The sequence below is a fragment of the Arvicola amphibius genome, chromosome 2 (genome assembly GCF_903992535.2).
Source record: "Arvicola amphibius chromosome 2, mArvAmp1.2, whole genome shotgun sequence".
In the NCBI taxonomy this organism is placed as follows: domain Eukaryota; kingdom Metazoa; phylum Chordata; class Mammalia; order Rodentia; family Cricetidae; genus Arvicola; species Arvicola amphibius.
The window spans coordinates 54376022-54396245 of record NC_052048.2 but is presented as its reverse complement, the minus strand read 5'-3'; the positions used below and the strand labels follow the sequence as shown (position 1 = coordinate 54396245).

At 42.6% G+C, this 20224-nt stretch overlaps 1 protein-coding gene across 13 annotated transcripts in view; it reads right to left on the bottom strand.

The window, feature by feature from the left end:
* Positions 1 to 1548: 1548 nt before the first annotated feature.
* The window catches only part of Magi1 (membrane associated guanylate kinase, WW and PDZ domain containing 1), a 609686-nt gene continuing 591010 nt past the window's right edge, over positions 1549 to 20224 (bottom strand). For 7 of the 13 annotated variants that reach the window (XM_038317854.2, XM_038317861.2, XM_038317856.2 and 4 more), the window contains 6 exons: positions 19059 to 19262; positions 11808 to 11901; positions 11586 to 11646; positions 10634 to 10777; positions 8048 to 8186; positions 1549 to 4188 (listed from right to left, as the gene is read on the bottom strand). In XM_038317854.2, coding sequence (XP_038173782.1) covers positions 3431 to 4188; positions 8048 to 8186; positions 10634 to 10777; positions 11586 to 11646; positions 11808 to 11901; positions 19059 to 19262 — 1400 coding nt within the window. In that variant the 3' untranslated portion in view covers positions 1549 to 3430. Of the gene's footprint in view, positions 4189 to 5936; positions 6026 to 8047; positions 8187 to 10633; positions 10778 to 11585; positions 11647 to 11807; positions 11902 to 19058; positions 19263 to 20224 lie in introns of all 13 variants that reach the window. The other 6 variants (XM_038317858.2, XM_038317859.2, XM_038317862.2 and 3 more) reach the window with 4 other exon arrangements.

Genomic DNA, 20224 nt, shown 5'->3' with positions numbered 1-20224 from the left:
CCTCCTACGTATTCACCTTCAAGTTAAGCTCGGAGACTGATTGTCTGTCTCCAAACCCAGCATTTTGGTTACACATCTCAAGATGAGCAGCTCATCACATCTGTCCCTAGCACAGCTGCATGACTTGCTGGTTTTGTACCTAAAGAAGTGCTATCTGCCAGCAGTGTCACTTACTGAGGAGCGTCTGCTTGGCACCTAGCCTGACCAACTCTATGAGGTATGCTCCTTTAGAGGGGAGGGAGGGAGGCTTCTAGAGAGCAAGGGACCTCCTGACCAGCTAGCACACCCTAAGGAAGAGACTCTTCTCTGGGTTCTACAGAATTTGCTATTACTAGGTGTCTGCACTCTAGCTCAAGTTCTCCTGTGCATAAGCATTGGGAGAGGATCTTGCTAAGTGCACATTCTGACCCTGGAAGTCTGGAGTGGGGTCTGAGATCTTCACTAATATCACCCTCACCCCTAGCAATCATGAGGCAGCTGGGTCATGTACCATGCTTTGAATAGCAAGGCACTTTTCCACAACGAAGACACAGCTTCTTTTCATGGACAGAATACTGTTTCAGTATTTGCAGTCATGGGCCCTCAAGTGATTCCTTGACCCTGATACATCTGAGACCACATGGAGACAAAAAAGTTATCAATCCAGAAGCAATAGTGGTTATGGAATGCTTTCACTTCCATATATATATTTTTTACAGCAAAAATGCATTAAAAAATCTTTCATAAAAGAAACTTTAAAAAAAAAATACAAGTAGGCTATTGAGTCCTCCCACCTCTGAACATTCTTTCAGACATCAGTTGTATAGCAGAGGGCAGGGCGGGGGAGATCCTAATGGTTTGATTTTTTCATACAAAATACTCATCCATCACACCTCTCACCAACACTCTTACGTGAAGTGGAAGGTTGGGGAGAAAAGGCTCACAAGACTCAGCTTCCCATACAGGTTACAACAGACTGAAGAGAATTTTACTTTTCTGCTTAGTGTCTAGTTTTCTGTACTTTGAAAGCACAATACTTTCATATGAAGTCTGATGTACGGAATGAAGGTTACATTGCTACAGCAAAATTCCTCACAAACTGAGCCAGGCTCAGGTGGGTAGCACTGATTTTAAATGCTGAATACCATCTCTTACAATGAGGCAGGGCATCTTGATGTTAACTTCCAGATGCAATACAAAAGTCATCCTTGACTCTTACTTAATACCCATAGACTGTGACCGAGAAAATGAACCAGTCACATAATGGACTGAGCTAGAAGTAGTGAGAAAAAACCCAGCGGCAGAGCCTCAAGTGTAACACCTCCAAGGTGGCTCTCAGGAAACTGATGAAATAAACATTGCCATTCATTGTAGCCTTCCTCAGCATTAGTACTATATGCTTGTAGCAAAAACTCTGATGATTATCAGACTCCCCGCCCCCTTTAGCTACACAATGTACATTGGGTTTGATTCAGGAAAAGAACTTTGGTCAGGTCCACATGACCATAGCTACTCAGTGTAATGTGATGTATAAGCCCTAAATCAAATAAAGCTATGAACACTGTAATATTTATATGTGCATAGTGTTTTATAAAAAGATTGGCCCACACGCTGCTTTTTCATCAACACAGAAAGAGCATTAAGCAAGAAATAAATGAGGGAAGAACAGAGAACGCAATGGATGCTTGACTATTCATGAGCAGGCTCTCCATGGAGAGACGACAGCCCCAACAAACTAAAGCTTTAGTGATACTTATATAGTCTCCCATTTTAGACAACTTTACATACCTGATTTAGTTTATAGTATATTCCCCAGAATCAATGTGTTCATATTCAGAAATAGAAACACACATTACATTCCTCAAAGCTAGACTTTTGTCATAAATTCTCTTTTATACAAAAAAGGCAACAATTGTTTATTTTTTTCCAACAGGCTCTATTAATTACAATTTTAAACTCTACATACAATAATTGGCTGGTTTTCTTCTTCTGTTTTTTTTTTTTTGTCTTTTTTTCTCCCCTTCCCTAATACAGTACCGTGGGAACAACAGTGATTGACTTGCAAAGTTTTTGTGTCTGAATGGAAAATGCAAAACAGTACGACAGAAATATGAGTGCACTGTCAGCAGCGGTGTGCCGCAGCTCCAACAGGTACACGCAAACACTTTGGCTCAGCTAGGCAGTAATCCACTTAAACCGCTTCTCAGGGCTACCGCTGACCCAACCGCACCTTCAGAGGCTTCAGAGAAATGGGTCTATTGTAGAAAGAAAAACCTTTACATTTTAGTTTGCTGCCCCCCAAATATAAAGAACGGGGTCTTGAGGATGGAGGTTTCCCAGCACATCAAGAACTGTTGGTGCTATCGCTCTCTGCCTTGCTCATCAGTCAATCCTGAAGACCTGGTTGCGGTTTCAAAGTGCATCATCAGCTATTCTGGGAATAAGCAACCCCAATGCTTTGAAATATCACAACAGAGGTTTCCTCCACTAAAGTCCACTCCTCTGCTCCCATTCAGCAGAAAGCAACCATGAGCTAGTGCTAAACACTGGGGGAGGGCACTCTTTTCATGTTGGAGACATTTACATCTCCCTGATCCCAGAGGCACAAGGTCCTACATTCCATCTACTCAGCTTCCTATGGGACCACACAGCCCAGAAGCAGCTTGTCTGTTCCTTCTAGAGGCTGACAAGTTGTGATGGGCACTGCTGTATGGGAAATGTAGTCTGTGGTGGAGCTGATGAACCTGACCATCTGAGCTATGGCTGTATTGGGTTCATGGCAGCCAAACGTCTTGTTTCTGCACCTTCCTGGGCCAGGGAGAGCACAAACCGTTCTTTGAAGCAACTATAACTTGAGATCACAAAGTTTCTTAGCGCTGTGCGCTGTCGTCATGAATACCCTTCATTTGCAGTACTGTTCTTGTCATGCAGCTTGGCCACCCTAGTCCACCCTAACGGCCCTCAGTTTGTACAAGTAGAAGTTTGCCTTTTTGTGTTCTGTGTTTCTGAAAAACAAGGGTTTACAGTACAGCACTAGTTCACGTCTAACGGTTTATATTGAGTTAAATTTAACTGCATTTACTTAGAGGACAAGACCACAGCTCCGTTTATCTAGAAGAGAAATAGCTTGCCCCAAAGAGGGAACAATTCTCAACAATTCTATAGCTTGTGAAGAAACAAAATATACATCCCTTTGGGCCATCATTTTGGCAAATAATTTTCAAAAAAAAGTATGCATTTAAAAATACTTTCTTTAATATTATACATCAGGCACAAGACTTTTCATATATATTTTTTTCTTATAAGATTTCAAATGCATAAAATGTCCATCACTATTCATAGGTCTCTTCAGGTGTAGATGCTTCCTCGGGTAAGAAACTAAATTATTTCATGTTTGCGACCTTCCTCTTAGAACCTTTGACACGGTAAAGGTTGCAATGGCACCGGAGTCTCAGATGCTGAGGTCGGTGCTACATTCTTTATAAGGCCGCCTTCTCTGCTCCGGGGGATTTCGGGGACTTCTCCCAGCTTCAGCCTTCAGACCAGTCTCCTCCTTTTCTCGGTGGCCAACCTTGTCGTCCCGGTTCCTTTTGTCCAGTGATCGTTCTCGCCTGCGCTCGGGGGACCTGGCCCTCCTCCTGTCGGTGGACTTGGCTCTCCTCTCAGGCGAGCCCCCTCTTCTGCGCTCTGGGGACCGTCTCTGATCTAGGAGTCTTTCGAGGGACCTCCGCCGGCGGCTGGGGGAGCTGTCTCTTCTTCGGGTGGGTGACCGCTCTCGCTTCCTCTCAGGGGACATCTCCCTTCTCTTCTCATGCTTCTCCCTCCTTTCCAAAGTGTTGTCAGCACTGCGGGTGCCTTCCCTGCGCTTCTCCGGAGACCGCTTCTTGGGTCCGTTGGTGGCTGTCCGCTCTGGCTGTGCGTCGTCTCTCCATGCATCGGGTGGCCGGTCTTTGGCCCGGCATGCCCCACTGTCGGGTTTTCTAGAAGTTCCATTCCAGGTGTGGTGTTCGTTGGGTTGTTTGCTGTGCTCCTTGTTGCCTTTTGGATCCTTCGCGTGTGCCCGCTTTTCCCCATGTTGTGATGATTTGTTAAGATCGGGTGGGTAATTGGACTCCAAGGCTGGATGCGGTCTGCGGTCAGGCGGCCCTGGCCTCACTTCCGGAACACCTTGTGCACCGGTGGAGGGGCCGTTCCTGTCGCTGCTGGGGTCTGCCAGGAAGAGAAACAAGAGCAACAGTTCAACAAGAAGGTCCTGTGTCTCCTGGCCCCGGTTCCCTCCCACACCGGACTCATTAGTCACAACAAACAAACGTTAAAGCAGATTCCAAGCCAAATGAATCTTGGTTAATTTAAGTATTACTGCGACTAGTTAGGATTAAAAACTAGCACTATGGCTTTCAACATCTAGCTGACTATTCCCTAGACCCTGAAGACAGACCATTGGAGAAATTATAAATGGTTTTAGTTTTTAAAAGGCAGAACTGAAGGGTCTGTCTAGAGGTCTCAGGACTACCACACCCTGACCCACACCTGCTCTTCCCTGGTCACCCATCAGCCTTTTCCTGGCCTTAGCCTTTCTTCTGTTTCCCTCCAATACCATTTTATTTGAAGAATACTTGTTCTGATTAAAATTAACCTAGGCCACGGGCCTGGGTAGGCTTGAGGAATGCTCTCTGGGGGTTAGAAATAGTCGCTGGCTTATGTGGGTGGTGATTGTCCTCCTGCTTGGTAGGTCATAGAAAACATACTTCTACTTTAAAAAAAATGATTCAGGGTATTGGGCAAAGGGGGTTATCTAGGCAACACATGGGACAGATGTTAGCTGTCAAACGTGACACCTGCTTGAAGGTCCATTAAACTACTTCTTTTACATTTAACTATTTTTTTTCTACTTTCAAGTAAAGTTAAAAAAAAAAAAACCCAAGGAACTGTATTTAAAAAAGTTTTCTGCCGGATAAAAGGGAAAGGGATAGGTTGTTAGGTGCACCTTTGATGAGCTGGGGTTTATAAAATCTCTACGTTTAAAAGCACCTTCCTTTACGATGTAAGAAGCAGCCATCATGATATTCAGGAGCTGCGGAGCCATCGGACTGCTTCTTAGTTCTGATCTAAACGCTGGACAGCCCATGGCAAGTCTCATTTATCATTAAACTATCTGAACTGACACTACAACCATTTAAGGCAGCTTCTTGAATTTATGAGAGCTTTGCAAAGCAGGATGTTTTGTTGCAATGATAAAGCTATCAAGTTTTAGGTACCTGGGCTGCTGAGCTGCAGCGTAGGATACAGGGCTTTAACAGTGTCTTGCATGAGACAGCTAGGACAACAGTAACCAGATAGTCTGTCTCATGAAGGATCTCTCCAAACCCAGGACAGGCTCAACGAAGAGAGAGATATAGTCTAGAGCATGTCTTAGCTTTATTTTTCCTGCGAAGGGAGGGCTGTTAACATTTATTTGGCGTCAGCAATCCTTCTTTAACTTGACCACCGCGGTGCAAAAACATTTTTTTTTAAAAAAAAATTCGTGTGCTATATGCCAATAAAACTTATTGACAAAACTAGGCTGTGACCAGGATTTGATTCACAGGCTAGAGTTTGCTGAGAAACATCTGAACAACCAGGAATCTCTCCTTGTCCAGCAAAACCTCACCTACCAGGGAAGAGCTCTGTGATAAGCTCATTCTGTCTAAATGCTGGGGGTGCTCCCGGGAAAAAGACAATCATTCCACACTCGGGGGAGAGAAACACTTAGAGAGCCGTCAACCTAGCTCACATTCTCACTCTGTTCTTAAGACAAGGGAGAGCGACACTTCCACAGGGTCAGCCATGTACTTACAATTCAAAGAACGCAGGGTGCTCAGAATGAATTGCCAAACATATCAAAATAGAGCTAAGCAGAAGCAATGAGGAAATTAGGCCACAGCACAGAAACACCTAGTATTGATTGAGCTACAAACCGTAGTTTGATTATGGCCCATAAGGTAGAAGCAAGCCTCCCCGAGCTTTTCATTTCTCATACATGCAGCGATATTAGGAGGTATCATCGCTGTAGGAGGGAGGGCCCAGCACCAAGAACAGTCAGAGAGGAGGAGAAAGAGAGAAAGAGAAAAAGTTGAACATTTAGATTCCCTATAACAAGAAAGACAGAAAAATAAAACCTTCATTTGTTAACATAGGGCAAGAGAGTTTATTTGTCCAGTGAGTCTAAGGCAACACCAAGGGCTGCAGAGACCGCAATTGGAACAACGACGTTTTTAGATAGCTGTAAGATGACTCGAAAACCCAGATGATGATGCATCCTTTTGTTTTTTTGTTTTGTGACTTTTTTTTTTTCCTCAAACAACTGGAACAATGACAGGCTGGCATAGGAGAGCATTAACAATAAACAACAAAAGAACAAAGTCCCCTCCCGCCACCCCACCCAATACCGTGGCAGTTAAATTAAGTACAAAAAACTCATTACAAAAATAGCCTCACAGAGAAGCAGGTTCCAGTCAAGTCAGAAAAATAGTGGAACTTAACATATTATAACCCATTTGTAACTCTAATCAATAGAATTAGAGAGATTTAGTCCAAATGACGCATGGAAACATTACAGTAGCACAACCCTGGCATGTTCAACCCTTTGTGGAAAACCATGTATTTCAATGATCTTTATTTTTAGCCCAAAGAACATTTGTTAGTGTTGGATTTTCATCCTCAGTGCAACAGACATAGGTTTGGAGAAGATACACAGGTTATTGACGATGACTCTCAAGTGAGATATCACATCCAACAGAAGCATAGGGAAGACAGAAAAGGGAGACAAGTTACACAGTTTCAGTGGTATCAGTACACCTAATGGTCAGAAGATCAGCACAGTGTGCAACCAGGGCACCTGATGTCATTAAGGTCCCCCCCTTACCTCAGGCCCCTCATATTGTGCACCCGTACCAACGTCCAACACCTGGGAAGGCTGCCCCGCCCAGGAGCCGCTCTCCTCCTTGAACTATGTCTGCCAATGAGCATCTCATTGAGCCCAAAATGCATCTGGGGATTGTGCAGAGAGACGTCCAGAAAAGAGGGTGATAACAGATAAATCCCGAATAAAGGGGACCAATGTATATGGGAATCTTTCAATCACAGTTTCTATAGAAACTTTTGTAGACCTTTGGTTGGGAAAAAAAGCCCTACATCTAGGGCATAGCTTCCTTTTTTTTCCTAAAATTTTAAACAAGAATTTCAAATAAATAGGACATAATTATTACAATATACACTATTTTGCCATCAGAACACTAAGCTAGGTAAAGAGCATTGCTGTCTACTCGAACTATGATAAAGATACGATAGAGGAACTCTCCGTATCACTGGCTTTCCTCATAGGAAAGGTATAGTAGCGTGTTTCCCTCAGGATGGGCACTGGGAAGCTAGTTCATCCTTTAGCATTTAAAACATATGGCTAATAGATCAACATTTGTTTTCTGTTGTTTGTTTGACCGTGTGGGCTCAGGTGGTCTGGTTTGGGGTAAAAGACCAGTCGAGAGGGACAGAGAACTGTCATATACAGAGTCTAAACAAAGTGAGCAAAGCCCCCCCCCCCCCATATCTCAAAATTTCACACCTCTGCAATAAAGGAACAACAAAAACAAAACAAAACAGAAAACAAAACAGAGCAAAACAAACAAAGAAACAAACCCAACTAGATATTGTGCCTCAACACCAGTCAGGCAACCTGCTTCTTTAAAGGACTCTGTAGTCATTTGTGCTAACATTTGGATCTGAGAAACAGTTTGGCACAGTTCAACAAACATTCCTTCGCTCTTGGTCGGACTAGACAGAACGTTCCCTCTGATTATCAGAAAGGGGGCTATCAAGATCTTGTCTTAGGCCACGCCCCAGTCCATGGAAGCAAGCAAAGGATGAAATGTGTAGAGATTTCAGGACAAGCGAGGCAAATAACCACATGGTGCAAGAGGCTGGTAAGACACTGGTGAATAGGGAAACAAAAGGACTTTCCTGCTGCCGTTCTGGAGACAAACTCATGGAGTCATGCCAGGGAAGGAGGGGATGTTTTCATAGTTTGACCCACCATATTCTGGGACTGAGCCGTCTCCCCGCCTCAGAAACAGACGAACTCTGCGGCCACCATTCTTTATCAGTTCTATGGCCCGAGAATGTTTCATGTTTTTGGTGGTCTCACCATTGATCTCTAGAATTTCATCACCAATCTGCCAAAGCAAGAGACAAAGTGAAATGGTCACACTGGGCTTTCATAAGCTCTGGACGTCTTTTTGACTTAAAATTCTTGCCCTCATTGATTCCCCACATACACATGAGGCACATTCCAGGATCTTTTTCTATTGCTTAGGATGTAGCAGTGAAAATATTAAACTCTCATGGCAATTAGATTCTAATGAGAGAGAGGCAATTAGTAGAAACACTATACAAGTAGCACGTTACATAACTTTAAGCGCTAACTGAAGCAAAGGAGCTGTAAGGAGAATAGGAATTACTGAGGAGGACAGAGTAGCATGGCCCAAACCGAGGATCTCTGCTCCATGTAGGGATAGTTGTGTCCTTTACTCTGGACTTAAGTCAGAACTAGTGGACTGTTTTGAATCAAAAGGATATGGTCAACATGACAGGCTATCAGGTCGAGAAGTTACAAATAACTGTCTTCTGTCTTTTTTGTTCTCACTTGCTCGCTCATTCGCTCTCTCTGATTTATGTTATGGGGTGCCTACTGTGGTGAATGTGTTTCCCAAAGCCCCCATGTTGAAGACTTGGACTCATAGTCTGTAAATGATACTGATCAGTGGGGGGATGAAAGGAAGTGGGGTGACTGAGGACATGTCCTTGAAGAGGACCCTGGCCTCTTTCTCTCACTCGTTCCTACTTCCTGTGAGGTAAGGAGTTTTGCTATGTCACACATCCTTCTACTTCACTATAATACGTTGCCTTCTAAGCAGGCCTCAAAACAGGAACCTCTGAGACTATGCGGCACAATATGCTTTTCTTCATTTTAGGCTAATTTCTGTAGGTATCCGGTCCTGAAATTTGACTAATAGATCAACCTACAGAATTCTGTGATAAGAAAATGAGAGAAAAACCAGGTGTGGTGGCTCATGCCTTTAATCCCAGCACTTGGGAGGCAGAGCAGAAGGATCTGAGTTTGAGGACAGCCTTGTCTACATAATGAGTTCCAACACAGTCAGGGCTACTATCTATCCATCTATCCGTCCATCCATCCATCCATCCATCCATCCATCCATCCATCCATCCATCCATCTATCTGCCATGAGCTTGGATCCCATCCCACCTTTGTCAAGCAGTTCTATGGCCCTTGAACCTCCTGCACTGCTCAGTTCTTCAGCTGCAGAGGGAGATGAAAACAACCTCACACTACACAGCTCAAGGAGTTATGGGATAAATGTGTCTTAGGAGCTATGCACAACTGTAGAATGATGTTATTTCATGCTATCAGTAACTGTTTCTCCCAAATACCCGTCATATATTTCATTGTTTAATTCTCAAAACTATCCTCTACATCCTCAATTAAGAAGGCTCAGTTTGGGGCCAATGAGATGAATAAAGGCAAAGTCACTGGCCGCAAGGTCTAAGGATCAGAATCTGATCCTGGGGACCACACTGTGGAAGGAGAGCACTGACCCCTGAAAGTGATCCTATTGTATGCAACCACATGTATGCCTATAGATACATACACACACAAAGCAGAATAATGTATAGAAAAAGAACAGCAAGCAAAAAGCCAAAACACCTTTTTGAAAAATTTAAAGATAGAAAAACAAGTATAAACATAATTGAGATCCTCACTCTTGGCTTGTGTGTGGGTGCACATGCATGCATGCGTGCATATGTTGTGTGTGTGTGTATGCACGTGTATGCCTTTCTGCTCAGGCAGCTCACTTTTTTCTTTCCTGATGATCTCTTCTCTGCTGTAGTGGCTCTCTATGTGTTTCAAGTTATGTAACTTATTTAAATGCTATGATTTGTCTCTTCTCAATCATCTAATTCACACGGACAATAACAAACATTACACAGGTAAAGAGAACAGAGAGCCCTGGGTATGTGTCTTTTCAAGTTCTCAGGCTAGGCATGCCCATGGCATGAGGGTACACATGGCTGAGGATGGCTGAAAGTGTGGCCCAACACAAAACTCTTAAATCAAAACTTTGAGAATTATTTTTGACAGTTTGGTTTTTTTGTAACTTGATTTTGAGGTTCTGGTATAATTTGGTAGATGATAATGTAATTTCACAATTTCAAAAGGTTTGATACCCCTATAGCAACCCCCCCCCCCCCCGTTATGGAACTACTGGCCCCAAGCTGGGGTCCAAGGTTGACTGGGAATCTCTGAGGCTAAGGGAAGGCAGCTGGTGACCAACCAGAGAATGAATGAGTTCTCTACTCAGAATCTATAGGCTGCTTGGATTTCCTGCCCTCTCTGCATTCTGCACTATCTAGTTTCTTGTGATAGGATCTGCCTTCCGTAAGAGATTAAGCACAAGAAGACTAGGAAAGGCATTCGGAAAATACCCACTTGAAGTATGCTTTAGAAAGAAATATGACAGGAGCCATACATTCAGCTGTGGGAATGTCAAGAAGTGAGCACAGAGGACATCCGTACAACCACCCTGGACCCCTCTCTACTCACCCTCATCTTTCCACATCTTTCTGCAGGACCATCCTCTGCTAAGCGCAGAACATAGAGGTCCATGTTATACTCTCGCCCCCCTCGAAGACTGAAGCCAAAGCCCTTGGCTCCTCTTTCCAGTTCCACAGTGTAAAAATCTTGCTCCTATATGAAGAAAGTAAATGCAATCATTCTGGGGGAACTTAGATCCGCATCCATTCCTCTTAGTGACTTTGCAGAAGGACACAGACTCTCTCTGCAACTCCCACCTCAGTGACTTTGGCTTATTAACCACCTTTATTAATCTTCATCCACCTGAGGAGTTAGGAAACCTAAATCTGCAAGCACGCATGAGCATGCCTATACACGTGCACACATTTACAACGCTCAGTCAGTAGGGCTGCGGTTGACATGTGAGGCAGGAAAACTCTTCATTGTATCCAACTAGCCACTGGCTGCTGTAATGCTGGATGTCCTGTACCGGGTAAATGCTAGCAGTGCCCTAAGTCAGCCTTTATATATGAGGACCCAGTTTCCATTCATTTACCTTTGGATCACCTATGTTCCTCAAATTTGCATCAGTGACTGTTATTTGTGCACTTCCGACCTGAGGACAAGACTTGCACTCTATGGGTCTTATCTGAAATTCACTAGCTTGAGAAATGTATAGAAAAAGACACTTTCTTAGCAGTAAGAGGGTTTGAAAACCATGAGAAGCAAGACACTAGCTGCCCCGTTTCTCTGATCACTGAGTCTTGTGACAGCCTTTCTCTCTTCTGCCTCACAAAAGAGTACCTAGAATAGTTTTCAAAGGCAGTAAAAACAAAATGTCATTTTCTAGACAATCACATTTGAGCACACATCTGGTTAAATCACCTCACAAAAAAGGTTGTTTATTTTGAAATAAGGGTTCCTTAAGCTTCAGAAGTTGGAGGGAATTGAGGAAGATGTACAGAGGAGAAGCAGCTCGCACCTGTGCAGTCTGTGGTCCTTTGAACTCAAACTGAGAATCCTGCTTTGGTTTGGTGGTGTTCCTGCCAAAATGAGAGTCACAAATATAACAGCAGTCCAAGGGGAAAAGAAGAAAGAAAAATCAAAGATGTGTGTACATTAGGCAGGAGCTACTTTATCCCTTCAGCAATGCCAACTATAACAATAATACCAAGACCAGCAGAGAACCCAAGCCACATCTGACCTTGTCTCCTGAGTCCCTGGCTGAGAAGGGGCATGAGTGGTGGTGATGGTGGCGATCTTCTCAGCATTGGTCAGCAGTGTGGCATTTGAAGATTCTGTAAGGCAGAGCATAAAAACACATGAAGGCCTTAGAGAAGACATCAACCAACTGGGAGGCATGCAGAAACTCTGGACTGAGATGAAAATTTCAGACTGACTTTGCTGTCTCTATCTCGAATAGTCTTAAGTTTCTAAACAATCAGGTGGCCGGTGAGCCTTCCCGAAGACCATGTGTATTCCACAACTCTCCTCCCCACCAGATATTTCCTCACAAATGTAATGTAGCTTATACAGATGTACCATTCCTGTCCTGCCACTGAAAGGTGGCGTGTGCCATCAACGCAATGCACCACGCTGGCATTCACAAATTTTACAGGGTGATGATCTATGGCTTTGCTAACAATTCTTGAGATTTATCAGCTATACTTGGTTGAGTCTGCTTGATTTCCTCATCTGAATACCAAAAATCAGAAATGCTGTACCATCTTGTTAAATACATACATCTACTTTCTTCCCCATTGCTTTTAATAAAGCCCAACTGAAAAGATAGGGCATGTGACAAATTTCATTTCATATCTCTTTGAAAGATTAACTCTTAGACTTGCATTAGAATAACCAGTGTTTATAAATATAAGTCATATAAATTATGAAGCCACCTTAATGTAATGAATATAATTATATTCACATGTAAATTGACTTTCTTCTCCACTAATCAAATTCAAAAGTAACTTCATTAATCTCTAGAAGTTTAGAGGCTCAGAATCTGAAAATACTCACGAGTGTAACCATGTACTACACACCGACATGCATGTAAAATGTAATCACTGGTTAGCAATGGCTAATCATTCCCTATTTACTAATCATTTACTAATTTCTAATCATTTCTCTATGTAGATCAAGCCGGGTGGCAGCTAACTATGAGCAAGTTCTAATTTCAGTATTTATTTTTTAAATGGACGCTGAAACTTAGCACATATTTTCCAATGAGGAAAAGACTTCCTATGGTTGTGAAGGTCTAGCATCAGCCTGTGCATGCCCATTGCATTCATGGAGCGCCTTGGAAACTCAAAGTGCCCACAAATGCTGTGATTCACAGGAAGTGGGCTAGCATTTGCTGAATACAAATATCTGTGTACCGGGTACAATAGGTTTCTATGGGGGAAATACTTTAAGTATCCTAAACCCAGAAACCCGGACTATATCTTTCTCCACTACATTCTTGGAACAAAAGACAGCCCACTTATCCCAGCTACTGGCAGCCTGTCTTCCGGTCTCATCCCTTAAGTATGTACTCAGCTTGCACCTAACTCCCTAGTACTTTATTGTTTATTATATGCCATGCCTGAGTTCCGAGATTTCAGACCCAGATTCGAGTCACTGCATTTCCCCTCCTTAGGTACGAGCCTTATTTTTCTTATTTGGTAAAAGGACATCTATCCCTTCTTGTGGACGAAGGGACAGAAAGCGTTTATTGGACTCCACCCCTGGGCCATGCTACTAGTAAAAACATTTGACTAGTTTCTCTGGGAGCTTCTTAAAGTTATTTAAGCTCTCTGCAAAATGACAGAGTTTAATCTGATTTTTTTTTTTTTTTTTTACAGTTTCCAGTCTAGCCCTCAGAGTCTATTACTCTTATAGCAAGGCACAAAATCTAACTGGATCCAGAGAACTGCTTCTGTATCCCAGTCACATTTCGGGACAGTGCTCCCCATAATCTGTTCTTATCAAATGTTTCTGCAGCGCTCAGGGAAGGAGTGTGTGGTCGATTAGGAGCTACTCCGTGACACAAAGGGGACTGTGCCTCAGAGCACTTCTCAGGCTCTTCTCTGTCTGGTACGGATACCATGTGTCCTGTCGCCCTCTCTCTGATGGAGGGTGCTCAAGTCAGCCATGAGCCAGACTGCTTAGTGATTGCAAGGTCAGACTGCAGAGTCACGACACCTTGTTCTGCATCCTATGCTCTGCATCCTGCTGCGCAGGGCTTAGACAAAATGACAGAAGCGCTTGCTGCCTCAGTTTCCTCATTTGCACAAGAGGAACACCAGAAGTCTCTAAGGAAATGGATGCAATGATTATAAGTAGAAAAGAGAATAGTGTTTGACACATAACTGTTATTCAAAACGATTAGACTATGTGGGAGCTTTTATTGTTACTACTTCTTCCCGCCACTGTTATGAACAATCAAGAGCATATTGGTGAGTTTGGGCGAGCGCTATTAGGAACACCAGCTCATGACATCATTTCCATACCAGGGCCGGTAACCCGGACAACCAAGGTGCAAGCCTAACTGGCATTTCATAGAATAAGTCCACGGTGCCAGTTCAAGATGCAGGGATAGCACAGCCCGTCAGTATGACTCACCAGAACCTTTTTGACCATGGGCATTAGTCTCCTATCACACTTCATAGTGCTTACTCTCATTCATTGCACAAGGGGTTACCTGGGAAATTACGAGAGTGTTTGGGTCATAGTTATATCCTAAATGGGACAAGAAGAATGTTTCCTTGTAATTAAAGTGATTATAATTGCTGAATGAATTCCTTTAGAATGTTTGTGTGCTGTTGGCCACCAGCATTTGCTGGGCACATCGAATCCTATTGTCAAGCAAATTTTGCATTTATGTTGCTTTCATGATTTGATGGCGTACGATAATCACTCACTACACATATAAATAGAATGCCATCAATAATTTTCCTTCAATTCATTACTTTCGATGTTTCACAATGCAAATTGCTTGGGTGCTGGAGCTTAGCTTTCAGCATTTAAAACACATCAACACTTAATATTCTACTTTGAAGTTTGCTGAATTTTCCTTATTCCATTGTTTGTCTTACTGTCTAGTGTACAGTGTACAAAGCAGACATTGCATCTTAGAGGTCCACTATGATAACCACCATATCGTTTGATTCTTATCTCTCCATAAAGCAAGCAGGTGCAATGAATGTCTCCCTTTACAGATGTGGAGCTGAGGCAGAGAAGGATAACACATTCAAGGTCTCCCAGTAAGCAAGTGGAAATGTTGGGAAGTGAACCCAAGGCCTGCCTCATAGCTCGTTTTCAAAAACTTACTTTTTTTTTGGCTTGGGAATTATATTTATCAAGAAATATCATAACCGATTGGTACATTCCTTTCAAATAAGCAATGCTTTAACTTTACTACATGAATACCAGTAACTTCACTAATCACCATCAATGATTCCTTAAAGTATAACATATCCCTGTCTACTGGATCTTATAAGCCAACTTCAGAGCACCAAAATAGTTTAGATGGGCTTGATTTCCAGTATGCTTTTATAACATCAATAAAATTATACTTACTTTTCATAAACATTTAAGTCTTCATTTGGAATTAAACCAAGATTACATCTGCCAAAACACTGTCTAACTCTTAAAAACACAGAGATACAGCCCATTATCAACAATATATTTTAGCTTTTAGCCACCAAGCAACGTTTGCCCTGAATAGGAGACAGCGCCAAGGGGCCTGAAAGAAGAGCGAAAGTTCCCTGTACTCTAACAGCCATGGTATGAGGAAGTGTGACCGCACGTGACTGTCACAGCTCTCTGGCGATGAGCAGACTGAGCATTTTGGCACAGTCTAGGCAGCGCCTGTACCCTTTATTAAATCGTGTTTACACCTCCAAGAGGGCTGCAGATGACGAAAAGCAAATCCTAGCTCTTGAGGCACTGTGGAGGGAGGGCTATTCTAAGCCAGGGCACTTGTTCAGACTGTAGCTTCAAGCTCAGGTTTCAACCCACCCCCTGACAAGTGGTTACCATGCTAACATTCTTACCTTCCCTCATGAAATATACATTGAAAAGTCAAGAAACTCAACAAAGGATACTTTTTTTTTCATAAATACTTCAGCACGCAAACACATGTATAATAAGTATTTGAAAACAGCATTGGAAAACTGAATCCCATGCATCGTTGGGAGCTTTTTACTGTTCTCCTCCTCCCAAGGAAAGAACAGAATCTCTATTGCCAAGCTCTGTCTTATCTATAAGCAAATACTTTGAATAACAGTGACATGAAATATGAGTTACATTTTTAGCTCATACATATTTTTATTATCATGAACTTGATTCTGTAATAGCCAAGCTCAGTCACGTTCTACTCTATCTGATTAAATTGTTACTCCCACTTAAACTGCATGGGCATTTCTATGCAATACAAGTATGGCTTGATTCTAAAAATTCAAGCTCAGATTCAGGATGTTCAGCTATCTTCTAGGCCTTTCTGGGCTGACATTATATATTTACTTCCCCTTGCTCATACCCACGAAAGAGGCCCTTCCTCTACTCTACCTCCCTTCTTAATCACTGACATGGAAGAGGCAGAGAGGTAAGGGGTCTTGTTCGGTAGAAGATCTATGAAAGTAAAGGTGATAGCCTGGACCAGCGGTTCTCAAACTGTGGGTCATGACCTCCTTGGAGGCTGTACGACCCTTTTGCAGGGGTCACCCAAGACCATTAGAAAACACCAATATTTATACTATGATTCATATCAGTAGCAAAATTACATCTATGAAGTAGCAATTACAAAGTTTTATGGTTGGGGGTCACCACAACATGAGGAAATGTATGAAGGTGCCGCATCGTTAAAAAGGTTGAGAGCCACTGTCCTACAGGTTTATGGGACAATCAAGAAAGGGGGAAGCAGAGTAAGGGAGATTAGAGAAAGAATGAGGCTTCTAATGACAGGAACAGAGACCCGGGCAGCAGGAGCTGAACAAAGCAGCTAGGGTGGTGGCTCATGCCTGTAATCCCAACACCCAGGAGGCTGAGGCAGAAGGATCTCAAACTGGAGGTAGCCTGGGCTACACAGGGAGACCCTGTCTCCAGAAAAAAAAATACAAAAGAAATAAACTAACAAAGCCAAATACAAATACAAAATGAGGATCAATGGTCTTCTAAGACCTTGGGTATCTGAGAACAGTATTGAAGAGCATGGAATCACTGTGGTTAAGGACTTCAGCCTCTTCGTAGATATCATAAAACAACTGGTCTTCAGGCTATTTGGTACAGCAAACATTCAAATGAAACATCCGAAGGAGACCAGAGCTCCCTACCCTGAAGAGCTGCCTGCCTCACTCCACAAACCTGCCTTATTAACTACAGAGGAAACGGATCCAGCAGGCTTTCTTCCCACCAGACAGCCATGGCCATTCTCTCTTTTACATGCTTGCAAAACTCTCTGGAATCTAACTCCCTTGCCTCGGGCTCCAGTTTCAAACCCTTTCATGCATGACCATCACACGTTCCTTGTTTCTTGCCATGTGTGACTGCCTTTGTCTGGTTCCTGACACAATCGTCCAAGTCACTGGTAGAGAGTCTGATTAACATGTCAATGATTTCCTGAAACACCATGGCTAAAAGTCACATCCTTAGACAGCCGTTCTGCCTTAAAAACAAACATATACTATCTTCTAATCAAAGTAGGATATAGAACATCTTCCTGAATCTGACATTTTTTAAAAGGTGTTTTAATAACTGCAAATTATTAGTGCAATTCACTACAAATACTTATTTGGTGTTCAGGTTTTCAGAAAGTTTATTGCATATTATTAAGTTGGTTCTTGGTATACGCACTGTAGTATGAGTTGCCTTTCCTGATTTCAGACGTCAAGCACTTGCTTTAAGGAGGTACCCCTGTCTGCTTGCCTTCCTTTATGAGACATTCTCACTCTCAAATCTTGATTGCCCAGGGCGGAGTCAGTAAGTAAATTCCCATGCCCAGTTTTTTGGGTTTGATTTTAATGTCTCTCCATGACACATAACCTATTTATATACTACCTTTTGGCTCTCTGAACCACTCTCTACTTCTTTGTCTGGCTTCCCTTATCTCTTCCATTTGGAATCTCGGGCTCTAACATTCTGTGATCAGTTTTACATAAATTGTAGCACCTTTCCAGAGAGACAAATGAGTGGAATGGCCCCTGCATCAGATGGTAAATTATAAGCCACACACTGAAAGAAGGTGGTCTACACAATCACTGAAGGAGATGTATCTCCTCTAAGATCAGTAAGGGTATTTCTTAGGGGAAAGTTCTCTGATCTGAGATACACATATTTTAAATATGTGTTTGGTTTGAAACTTTCTGTTACTGAAAAGCACCAGCTCTGCCACTCAACTTCTGAATTCTAAGTATCACTTTCTATCAAGTAGTATATACAATGTTCAAGTAACATGCCTGACTTTCTAGATCTATAGCATAAGTGCTTTTCACCTTGGGAAATACTCGTGTTTTAGGATGTAATGTATGGAAATAATTCGGGGAGGGCAATTAAATATTTTGGGTTAAGTGTTAGTTTCTTCCTAACATAAAGCTGGCTTACAATGAGATCAATATTCAAGCTTTAAGTGTGTAAGCAACCCACCCTTACCAATATCAGCACACCAACTTCATTTCTGTAAATATGAATGCTGGTATTTTATACTAAGTGACTTCTCCATGTGGGAGCTGCTCTGTGCACTGTGGGATGTTTGAGAATGTCCCAGGCCTTTATCCGCTAGAGGACACTGTACAAACTGCAAGCATGACCAAATGTCTCTGAGACAGATCTGCCATTGATGTAAAAGAACCAAAAGTATTGATCTAATCAGCTAAGTAAAAAAGGGTATTTCAAGTTTAATGTATATAGTCTGTCAAAAATATAGACATCCAATTGAAAAACTATATTGAAAATATATTCAGATCAAAAAACTATAGACAAACCAAGTAGGCTATGGCCTAGGGACTGTTCATTAAATCAAAAGTATTAATATACAGTATTGACTCTGCATTGTCATTAGGTAGGTTTCATAATGTCACATTTCAGTGACTGTTTAAAAAAAATTTAAAAACACAAAATTTTCAGTTAGACTATCAGGTCATCATTACTACTCATAGCAAAGTTTTTCTATAGCTCAGAAAACAAAAAGAGCAAAGGAAAAAAATAAACAGAGAAAGTTGAAAATTTTATATATTTGCATCAAGATGGAATCACAGGCCTATGGGATTAATTAGGTCAGAGAGTGAGAAATGGTTTAGTAACAATGGCTGTGGTTCATTTGATAGGCATGTTCAGTTAGGGATGGATAAAGATGTCTCTACATTCAAATCAAACAATTACATGAACACTAATGGGGAGACACACACACACACACACACAGAAACAGAGAGAGAGAGAGAGAGAGAGAGAGAGAGAGAGAGATAACAGTATACTTTACCATCCCCGGGGATGATCCGGAGGGTCACTGTGTTGCCCGCTTCTTTGATTAGGTTGACAATGTCAGAATGGGATTTGTTGGTGATGGAACATCCATTTACTGCCAAGATCCGGTCTCCTACTTTCAGCTTGCCACAGCGGTCAGCAGGGCTCCCCTCAATAATCCGACCTATTTTGTGAGGCATAGCCACACATGCATTGCCGGCTTTGGTATCGCGTTTTAATTTTTTTTTAAAGTTATGTGGGAATATAGTGAAGGGAGGAGAAAAGGGTTGAAAAGGGAAAGAGAAGGTTAAGTGTTAATTAATTAAAGCATTAAGCAAATGTTATTAGAGGAGAGCGCTGTGCTGACGGTCAAAACATTGGCAATACTCGGGGTGTTTAAAAAGCCACAGTCCTGGGACTAGAGATCAAGGTCATAGTCCTTTTCTGATTTAAAATGATGACAAAACCCCAGCTTCTCTCCTTCTCCCAATTAGAACTGGGATATTTGGTAACCTGAGTCATGAGACCTGCACGTAACCTGGTGGCCCTTGGTTGGTCTGGGGCTCTCAAGACACCCCGGAGCGGGGTGGACGCTTTACCCAGGCTGTGCCGCTGTCACTTCATTCCGCCAATTGTTATTAAAGCGTCTGCCAATGTTTTGTTCTTTCTCCATTTACAGAAACAATCACTGGACTTCTGGTGAGATTCAAACGTCTGCTAGCATTAAAAGTTCAATCTGAAAACACAAAGTAGACCGACACCTTTGCTCTCGACGTGAGAAGATGAAAGCTTTGGAAAAGGGCATAATCGTAGGAGGGGAGCCCAGAAAGCACCAGCACTGACACACACTGATCCATGTGGGACCTTTGTTCAATCAGTCCAAGTAGGGAGCTCTCAGGGAGGCCCTGGTGGGCTCATTAGTTCTGATCCTCTTCCCGCCTCACACACTAACTCCCTTAAAGGGATACAGTGAAAATCTAGCACCTATGCTTGCTCGGGATAGCAAGCCAAAGCTAGCCCTCCCCCTTTAATCACCTCCTTTCTACTGGTCGGCTTACACACATGTATAGACAACGTGAAAGCGTGAAAGCGGGGAAGGGATCCGCAGGCGCCTAAGGCAGTCCATCGGGGAGCTGTCTTTGAGGAGTGCTCTGGGATAATCAGGTATTTGATAGTGAGTTA